The 10621-nt window shown below is 45.2% G+C and overlaps 1 protein-coding gene across 1 annotated transcript; it reads right to left on the bottom strand.

Moving 5' to 3' along the window:
• Positions 1 to 431: 431 nt before the first annotated feature.
• LOC133376823 (uncharacterized) lies at positions 432 to 5687 on the bottom strand. The gene is made up of 2 exons (XM_061609628.1): positions 4262 to 5687; positions 432 to 3523 (listed from the first exon to the last, which is right to left on the bottom strand). Exons 1-2 carry the CDS (start codon positions 5685 to 5687, stop codon positions 432 to 434), a joined length of 4518 nt encoding a protein of 1505 aa, XP_061465612.1.
• Positions 5688 to 10621: the final 4934 nt, after the last annotated feature.

Raw genomic sequence — 10621 nt, 5'->3', positions numbered from 1 at the left:
ATGACCTCCAGGATTCCAGTGGACTTCCCAATTGTGATTAGTAGTCCAAAGGTCACTTCCATTATGAACATCACTCTTGTTGCTTAATAACCATTTAGGGTTTAAGGGAATTGCCATCCACGGCCATTGAGGAAACCCTTGAGGATTTCCACAAATCCAGCAATTTGACAAATTAAATTCTTTTGCCACTTGATTTACCAATGTTAGAAAGGTATTTTCTTGGCAATTTTGACACATGCCTGGGGGTTCAGATGCTTGACAATAAGGGGGAAACAATATCAGAATCAAAAGAACTAAGAACTGAAACAAAATGATCACATAAGACAATTTACAACAGGACATAATTGCTATTTCTGGACAAATCTGGATCTTCGGGCGGTGTCCCACTACTTCCGGGTAAGTAGGGGATGCAGCACCCTCTGTGGTTTCGCTCACTCGGTTGCCGGTCCCGAGGAGGCTTCTCCCGTCGCGTCCCTGCTTCCAGTAGTGGCACGCTTCCGGATCCTCATCCACAACGCCCCTGGTGTGTTGGTTACTACTTCCCATTCTGGATTCACTGCTGGTTTCACTCTGGTCCAGTGAATCCATGGAGTCTGCCCTTCAACCTTCAAGGATGTGGGAGTAACCATTATTACTGCAAATGGACCTTTCCACTTAGGCTGCAATGGTTTATCATCCCATACCTTGACCCATACTAAATCCCCTGGCTCAAAGGCGTGCATGTTAGTTGTAACTTGTAATGGACTGGGATCAGTATACTGTTGTAATTGTCCAACAATCCTGTTCAGAGCCTGCAGTTGTTTCTGAAGGCGTACTTGTCCATGGTCTTCCGATACCTCAACTCCAGTTGGCAGAGGTGGTGGTCTGCCATACATTAATTCATACGGAGTGTAGCCTGAGCTTCGTGGGGTGCATCTGGCGTGTAATAAGGCTAATGGTAACAGCCGAGGCCATTTTTCTTTAGTCTCTATGCATAACTTAGTGAGATGAGCCTTGATAGTCTGATTTGCCCTCTCAACCATTCCACTACTCTGTGGTCGCCATGCACAGTGTAACTTCCAAGTCAACCCTAATGCCGTTGATAGACTATTCACTAGAGTATTTACAAACGCTGGTCCGTTATCAGAATTGATTTGTATTGGTAGACCATATCGAGGAATAATTTCTTCCACAATAAATTTTGACACTACAGCTGCTGTCTCTCCTGTTGCTGGTTTAGCCTCTATCCATCCAGTGTAAGTACAAACAGCAACGAGCAATACCTTTAGTCCACAAGCGGCTGGCATATGGCTGTAGTCAACCTGAATCACTTGAAAGGGCCTAGTGCCCTTCAGTATGGCTCCTGGGGTCAGATTTGGTCCGCGACGAGGATTCACTTGTGCACAGGTAAGGCATTCTTTGGTGATTATATCACACCATTTAGGTATATGGTCAATATAATACCATTTCTTCAGCAACGTTTCCAGAGCTATCTTTCCCAGGTGGCATTGTTGGTGAACCTTGGAAACTATAGGATGAGCCAAATTTTGAGGTATCCAGACACAACCGTCAGGCAAGACTTTCCATCCACTCACATCCCGGTAACTATAATCTTGAGCTTCTCTTTTTTCCTCTGGAGTGTAGACAGGACTTCCCACATCCATGGGAACTTCTACATAATACAGGTGAGCAAAACTCCTGGCAACAGGGGGGGCTTTAAGAGCTGCAGACTTAGCTGCTTTATCGGCCTGAGCATTTCCTTGATGGACCGGACCATCCTGTCTTTTATGAGCCCTACAATGTACCACAGCCACTTTCCTAGGTTTCCACACTGCATCTAAGAGTGCCCTGATTTCATGTGCGTACGCTATAGGCCTTCCTTCAGAGGTGAGGAATCCTCTTTCCTTATACAGGGCTCCATGCACTTGCAAGGTGAGGAAAGCGTTTTTACTATCTGTATAGATTGTCACTTCCTGTCCTGCTCCTTCCCGTAGGGCTTCAGTAAGTGCTATAATTTCAGCTTTATGGGCCGAAGTTCCTGGGGGCAGCTTGCCATGCCGGACTATATGTCCTCCTTGTTCCACTACTGCGTATCCTGCTACTTTAGTCCCTTGCTGTAAGTAACTACTTCCGTCGCAGAATAGGGATCGTCCCTTCCTTAATGGCTGATCTTTTAGGTCCGGTCTACTGGAGAACACTTTAGTCATTATTTCTTCACAATCGTGTACTGGCTCTTGCTCTGGCACTGGCATTAATGTAGCTGGATTCAATGTTGCCCTATCCTGTACAATCACGTTTGGATTTTCACACAACTGGGCAGTATATTTAATTAGACGGGAACTCGTCATCCATTTTGGCCCTTGTTTTTCCAGCAGATTTCGGATGGAGTGTGATGCAGTCACTTGAATGGTTTGCCCGAAGGTGAGTTTCAATGCTTCAGTTAACAACAAGGATGTAGCCGCAATGCTCCTCAAGCAACCTGGCCAGCCTTGGCTTACGGGGTCTAATTTCTTACTTAGATACGCCACGGGGCGTTCCCAGGAGCCCAAGGCTTGGGTCAGCATTCCCACCGCAACTCCTCTTCTATCATCCACAAATAGTTTGAATGGTCTTGTCGTATCGGGTATCCCTAATGCTGGTGGGTTTAACAGGGCATTGTTCAGTTTTTCCAAGCTCGCAACATGGGAGGGCTCCCAATCTAAAGGGGCAGTTTCTGGCCTCCATTCTTGTAACATGGAATATAATGGTTTTGTAATGGTGGCATAGTCCAGAATCCATATCCTGCAATACCCGGCCATTCCTAACAATGTACGGAGCTCTTTCGTAGTTTCAGGTCTCGGTAGTGAACGTATTGCAGCAGTACGAGCCGGACTAAGGTACCTTTGGTCTTTCTGGATTATAAATCCTAAATATTCTACTTCCAGCTGACAGATCTGGGCCTTCTTCTGACTTGCCCGGTAACCCAGGGCCTCCAAGGTTTGCAACAAAGATTTGGAATATTTCCAACAAGTATCAAAGTCTGGACTGGGGAGTAAAATATCATCCACATAAATTAACAAGGGCCCATTTTCCTCCTGCCAGCTGATCAAGTCTTTATTCAACTGTTGGCTAAAAATAGATGGGGAGTGGCAGAACCCTTGGGGCAGCCGGGTCCAAGAGTACTGGCTAGTAACTCCTGTTTGGACATCTTCCCAAGTAAAGGCAAACAAAGGTATTGCTTCTGCAGCCAACGGTATGCTGAAGAACGCGTCTTTCAGATCAATTACTGTGTAGGTAGTACTCCCTCCAGGTATTCTTCCCAACAAAGTGTAGGGGTTAGGTACTATAGGGGTCATGGATATGACGGATTCATTTACTGCCCTCAAGTCCTGTACTGGACGATAATCACCTTCTGTCCCTGGCTTCTTAACAGGTAGCAAAGGTGTGTTCCATGCAGAAGTAATACTTGTCAGCACCCCTAACTCAATCAGCCTGTTAAGGTGATATTGAATTGGTTCTCTGGCCTCACTTGGAATTGGGTACTGCTTAAGTTGTATAGGGCTGGCTTGAGGTTTCAGGGTAATTCGGACTGGTTCTGCACGTACTGCTTAACTTGACGGGTTGTTCTCAGCCCACACCCCAGGTACAGATTGTATCAGTTCCCACTCTTCAGACGTCCTTTCCCTCACAACACACACTGATGTATAACATCTCCAAGCCTCCTGTATTGGACATAACAGTACGGGTAATTCTGTGGCGGGGGTACTCATCTTCACCTGGCCTGAAGGGCTGAATTCCAGGGTAGCTTGCATTTTACACAGAAGATCCCTTCCAATAAGAGGGACAGGACACTCGGGCATACACAAAAATTCATGGAAAAGTACTTGAGATCCAATTGCCACTGGTTGCCCCTTTAAATTAATTGCCAAGACAGACTTCCCTGATGCTCCGATGATGGGAGTTGTATGTTTGCTACAACTCCCAAGGGGTTGATTTAAAACTGACCGTTGGGCCCCTGAATCTACTAGTCCTGCGACTGTTACTCCCCCAATCTCCATTTCCAATACGGGCTCAGAGGGGTTTGCCCGTAGGCCTCCCTAAGGTTGGACAGGGTATAATCCGTCCTCATCTCCTCTCTGAATTCCTTCGCCTCTGCCTCTCCCTCTGTATCCTATTCCCTGTTGCCTTCCTCGTTCCCGGAGCAACCCTCTGATCTCCGTCATGGTTCCTTCAGCTTCCATTCGCCGTTGACTATTCTGATTTCTTTCTGGGCATTCATTTTTCCAATGATTAAATCCCTTACAGTATGCACACTGGTTCCGATCCAAAACTGGACGGTCCACGTTTCTCTTTCCTCTTCCTCTATCCATGCCCCTGCCTCTTCCTCTAATTGGCCCAGCTGTCCCTTGCAATGCTGCGGCCAGTAAACATGCTTTGTCCTTCATTCTCCTATCTTTTTCCTTAGCTTCCTCAGTGTCCCGGTTGGTATATACCCTGTCCGCTATAGCCTTTAATTGTGATAGGGTCATTCCCTCAAACCCCTTGGTCTTCTGCAATTTCTTCCGGATATCAGGAGCTGACTGTGCCACAAAACTCATTACTATGATAGACCTATTCCCTTCCTCTTCAGGGTCTAGGGGACTGTATTTTCGGTATGCTTCCTGCAATCTTTCCAAGAAATCGCCGGGTGTTTCTTCCCTTTTCTGGACCACATCATGAATTTTCTGCATATTCATCAACTTCTTCTTCCCTTTCTTCACTGCTTCTAGGAAGAGCGCTTGATAGTCTGCCTGGGCAGCCTGCCCTGCGGCTGTATTTAGACCCCAATTCGGATTGGTGAGTGGGGCTCTTTCCCTTACCCAGATTGACGGATCAGCTTGATTTGCGGCTGTAGCTGCCTGTCGTATGGCACTCTCCATGTTGTCCTGGATAGTGCGACGCTGCTCACTTGTAAACAAATATGCCTCTAATTGCTGAATATCTGCCCATGTCGGGTTTTGAGCCTGAATTATGCCTTCCAGCATGTCAATGAATTTCTTTGTATCTGCTTCATAAGAGGGACCATGATTTTTCCAGTTTAATAAATCTGCAGTTGAAAAGGGCACATAAGACCGAGTTTCCACTACTATTCCTTGTACTTGTCCATCATCATCAGTCTGGGGTACTATTCCCGCCGTAACTTGAACTGGCGCTGTCAGTATTCCTTCTTTTTTGATACGGCTTTGGTTTCTAGTCTGCACGGGGGTAAGTCTTTGAACTTCAGGCGGGGCAGATGGCACGATAGGCCGTATGTCAACAGACAGCTGCGAGAGTTCTGGATATAGACGGAGTGGAGAATCACTGGAATTATCATTCGGCTGGGTTGAATCTGGTTCTTGATCTCTGTCAGAATTCTCGAGGGGCTGGGGCCTCGCAGTATTTGCCACATATGGTGGTAGTAATTCAGGGGGCCGGGAATCTTCCAACACCGGTGGTCTTGACTTTCTTTTTTCTGGTTGGCTTTTACACTGCGCTATCATCAATCTGGCAGGTCCATCACCTTCTTTCTTCTGGATGGCCTTAACTGTTTTGGGCGGGTGTTTACTCAGTTCCAACCAGCCTAGAGCGTAACCGGCATCATCAGGCAGTATTCCCGGATTTGTATCAACTATCACATAGTTAAACAGTCTTACGACGGCCGGTACATAAAAGGTTCCTTCCGGTGGCCACCAAATGAAACTAGGGGCCATGTTAGGCCATGTTTCCTCACATTTGGTCTTCATTATATTCAGGTTACATTTTGTCTGGTCAAAGTAATTTTTAAACTGGGCAGTGGCCACATCTAAGGGAGTACTCTGCCCTTTTCCCATCCTGCCTATTCCTAATATCTATTAAGATAGTAAACACAAAAGCGGGTGTAAGGCGCCATAGAGTAAGGGGTCTCTACGGGGAGGTCAACAAGAGGGTTTTCTTTTCTCAGTGAATTCCGCTCTATTTGTGGTCGCCACCAGCGCTTACTAGTCCTCGGTGATACTTGGCCTGGAGCCAGAGGCACTAGGAGCAGGAAACACTAGTGCTTAGCCAGGTCCAGAGGTACCTTTACTCCGGACTTTCGTCACTGGGCAACACACTTTCGAACGTTTCACTCCACTCATTCACCATTCATGCCAACAGGAAACCCACCAACCCGTTTCCTATGACTCCAGGTGAGGGACTGGCCTTGTCCCCCCTTCAGTCCTTAAGGACTGGCCAGAACTGTCTAAGGGACCCACTATACTCGCCTGTTCCTGTGTGTTGGTGGATCAGTCCCTTCCCGTGCCGGCCGGTCTTTTACTGGAAAGTTTGTTTTACCCCCTTAGTCTCTAGCGGAGGTGCTGGAGAAGGAGCCGGCCGTTCGTGCCGCAGGGCGAACAGTAAATCTTTGTTCGGCGCGCTCCCGTTGGTGACCTTCGGCCGGGCCCTTGCCCCGCCAGTCCACTTGCAAAGAGAGGTGGAATACCACAATCTACAATAATGCACTATTCTCGGGTCCCATCTGGGGTGCCAAATGATAAGGGATGTCCTTGAGAATAAGCATTACTAGATCAAGGTAGGTATAACAAAGTTTTATTGCTGCAGCAAGGCGCTAGGGAGTCAAGCTCAGCCAACAGCGTGCCAAAATGCAAAGAACAGAGAATACTTATACACTTTGCCTGGGCTCTGTCTCTGCATCCCATAATTTCAGTCACAAACTGTTACAAAGGAACATTGCCTTATAAGGCCAGGAATACAGCAAAACAACAAGTGCATACGTGTCAAGATGGCGTGACTGCAATGAAAGTAACATTTGGAAGGTACAACAGACTAAGGGGGTTATTTATCCTTATCAGTTGGGCCAGCAGGCCTTGAAGGAAGAGGAGATACCACCCCCAGAGTTGCAGTGAATGAGGCACTGGGCCAGCGCATCAAACCACACACACACATACAACAGAGTTTAGGTGAAAGAAGGCAGTGGGCCAGGAAATAAAAGAAGAGATCCCCATCCCAGTGTGCGGTTAAAGGAATGGCATGGAAGCAAATGACCTCCCCGACTGTGGGGTCAAAGTGGAGAAAGAAATGAGGTGCCAGGAGTCATATCTTGAGAAAAGTGCCATGGGTGCCAGCATAAAATGGTTTCCTTGGGCAGCAACAAAAGAGGTGATGGTACTCTGCACCGGTAAGTACCATTTCAAAAAAAGCACTGTAGGAATGACAATATATTAATCCCACATATCTCCTTCCTGGCCTACTGGCCTACTTCATCCCTACCTTCGGTAAGTCTCTTCTCTTGCTTCCAGGCCCACTTGCCTCCTTTCACCCATACCTTTGTGTCTCTTCCCTTACCTTGAGGCCCAATGGCCTCCTTTACCCCTACTGTGGGCTCTCTTATCTTCTTCTGGTCTCCTTCTCCCCTGTCCTGGGGTTGCTTATATTGCTTCCAGGCACTCTGGCCTCCTTCATTCTGCCCTGTGGTGTCTTTCTGTACTTGCTATCTCTGTTCCATAGAATAAGGTCTCACACCAATGTCCTCTACAATAGATTCCAAAGAACAGCCATGGATTCTGCAGCAGTGAAGACATCTCTGTCAGAGTCTGAGAATTCCATTGATATTGTGAGAGAGTCCATTCGAATGTTGTTTGCTGAATTACCTTTGGAACCTCACCTTCCCTGAAACAAATCAAAGGTGATCCTGCATTGAGTGTCATCGGAAACCTGTGATATCATCATCGCACATGCCAATGAACAATTTGTATTCACCAGTCATCTCTCAAGTTCATCACTGATACAGGGGACTTTGGTTCCAACACACAGCCAAAGATTTCCACAGCAGGCATTTAATGCTGGAGAAAGATTGGTTGAAGACAGAGCTCTTCATCCTACACCAGACAACAGAATTGTACAAATGTAGAGATGTTTCCATGCTCCTATACCTTCTTTTGGAGAACAATCTGGAGCCAGCATTGGAGCAAACGTTACTCAGAATCCTCATGACTATACCTATGACAACAGCAGAAGCAGAAGAGGATGAAGCTCTGAAGAGGATGAAGCTCTGAAGAGGATGAAGACATTCCCAAGGAACGCTGTTTCAGATGACAGCCTTGGTAATGCTGTCAGTTGAGAAATGACTGAGCAAACTTTGTATACAGCATGACATTATGAGAAATCTTCTGAAGAATTGGAGGATAGGGGTGGCTGTAAGGGGTGGTGGAGGCCACAAACCAATAAATAAATAGCCAAGTGGGACAGCATGGAAACCTTCTGAACCAATGCTCCAAATAATGGAAAATTTGGGAGGAAAGGGGTGGCTGTAAGGGGAGGTGGAGGCCACACACAGTTTCTCTCAGCAGAGAAGCAGCTGTGACAGCAGGGACCGCTTCTGAACCAAGGCAAGACTCCTTAAGTAACCTTGAAAATAAATGCTAAACAATTGTACTATTGCACTACTTAAGTGTCTGCTGTTTCTTGAGAAGGGAGAATGAGGATAGAGAGAGAACCAGAAGAGGTAGAAGCCACACACACTTTCTCCTCAAATATCTCCTCAAAAAATGTTAATAAAAATAACCAGGATTAAATTAACATTAAAAGGAAATAAATGTATTGATAAATACTTTTTGACTACTTTGCCTTTTTCATTATATGATCTGTACAAAGTCTGGGTTTATTTATTTATTTATTGCATTTATATACTACCTCATAGCCGAAGCTCTCTGGGCGGTTTACAGTTAAAAACATTAAAAATAAGTATACAAATTTAAAACCATACCAAATTAAAACTCATAAAAAACGATAGGAAAGTTAAAAACGCGCTATTTAAATGCTGTTAAAAATGCCTGGGAGAAGAGAACAGTCTTAACCTGGCGCCAACACTTTTATCTTTTCGGCGCCAGGAGCACCTCATCAAAAAGATCATTCCATAATTTGGGGACCACCACTGAGAAGGCCCTCTCCCTTGTTGCCAGACTCCCAGCTTCCCTCAGAGTAGGCACCCGGAGGAGGACATTTGATGTTGAGCGTAGTGTATGGGTGGGTTTGTGTCGGGAGAGGCGTTCCATCAGGTATTGTGATCCCAAGCCGTGTAAGGCTTTATAGGTTAAAACCAACACCTTGAATTGGGCTTGAAAACATGCAGGCAGCCAATGCAAGTGGGCCAGAATTGGTTTTACATGTTCCAACTGACTGGTCCCTGTTACCAATCTGGCCACTGCATTTTGCACAAGCTGCAGTTTCCGAACTGTCTTCAAAGGCAGCCCCACGTAAAGCGCATTGCAGTAATCTAACTTGGAGGTTACCAGAGCATGGACAACTGAAGCCAGGTTATCCCTGTCCAGATAGGGGCGTAGCTGGGCCACCAACCGGAGTTGGTAGAAGGCACCATTTTCCCAATGAAGGAATGTAGAAAGCACCTCCCCCAAGAATTAGCATTTGCACCTGTACTTTTAAACTTGTTCATAAGCCACCTGGAGTTTGGAGGCAAGCAGTGAAGTTCCTTTCTTTGCTGGTGACAGCAACTTGGTCAAGGCGTTTAAAACAAAATTGGAATGCGAAAAGTCACAAAAGGATTCTTCACCAAACTGGGTGAATGGGAAATAAATTAGAAAAGGCAATTCAATGTAAGCAAGTGTAAAATGATGTATATCGGGGCAAAAACCCCAATTTCCAGTATGAGCTTATGGCAACTGAACTGGAGGTAACTGACTAGGAACTAGACTTTGGGATCATAGTGGATAACTTGATGAAAATGCTCACCCAGTGTGTGACAGGTGTGAAAAGGACAAATGCCACATTAGAGAACATTAGCAATAGGATTGAAAAGAAAACTGCCAGTATCATCATACCATTATTCTAATCTATGGTGAGCCCTCACAAAGGATGGAAAGATCTGTCATTTTCAGTTCTCTCCGTTTCTCATTTCCCCAATCTTAAATTCAGTTCTCCACATTTCTGCAGCAATTTGCAGGGGTTTTTTTAAAATCCTCAGGAAAATTCTCCAGCATTTTAGTGAGAATTTCTCCTACTAAACATATTTTTGTAGGCATTTTTCACCAATGTACACATTTTTGCAACCAATTTCTTGTCATATAATGCATTTTTCCATGTTATTTTCACTCATATATTCATTTTTATGCACACTTTCACCTAACATATGCCCTTTGGTAAACACTGTTTGGTTAGCGAACTGTAATGCAAAATTTTAATAAGTATGAATTTTGAAGGATGGCTGTATTTCAGTTCTCATATTGTTTCAGAAAGTGTGAATTTGTTAGAAATGCAATCTGAATTGAATTTCTCACCCATCCCTAGCCCTCACTTGGAATACTGTATACAGTCCTGGCTGCCTCACCTCAAAAAAGTTATTGCATTGTTGGAAAGGGATCAGAAAAGGATAACTATGTTGATCAAGCAGTTGGAGCAATTTGCTTATCAGAAAAGGTTATAGCATTTGAGGCTTTTTGGTTTAGAAAAAAGGCAACTGAGAGGGGACATGATAAAAATGTATAAGATTATGCATGGAAAAGTAGATAGGGAGAACTTTTCTCTTTCTTATAATACTAAAACTCATGGACATCCAATGAAGCTGAATGTCAAAAGATTCAGGACAGACAAAAGGAAGTTCTTTTTCATGCAGAGCCTAGTCAAACTATGGAATTCACTCCTACAGGAGACA

Source organism: Rhineura floridana, chromosome 1 (assembly GCF_030035675.1).
Source record: "Rhineura floridana isolate rRhiFlo1 chromosome 1, rRhiFlo1.hap2, whole genome shotgun sequence".
NCBI classification, from domain to species: Eukaryota; Metazoa; Chordata; class Lepidosauria; order Squamata; family Rhineuridae; genus Rhineura; species Rhineura floridana.
The sequence above is the reverse complement of the archived record's forward strand: the minus strand, read 5'-3'. Positions and strand labels throughout refer to the sequence as shown.

What these genes read in the sequence shown, in the direction of transcription:
- LOC133376823 (XM_061609628.1), bottom strand. Translation starts at nt 5,687, where the DNA reads ATGGCCCCTAGTTTCATTTGGTGGCCACCGGAAGGAACCTTTTATGTA. An exon ending in TCGGAACCAGTGTGCATACT is followed by an intron (nt 3,524 to 4,261) that starts GTAAGGGATTTA and finishes TGAAACCTCAAG; the next exon opens with CCAGCCCTATACAACTTAAG.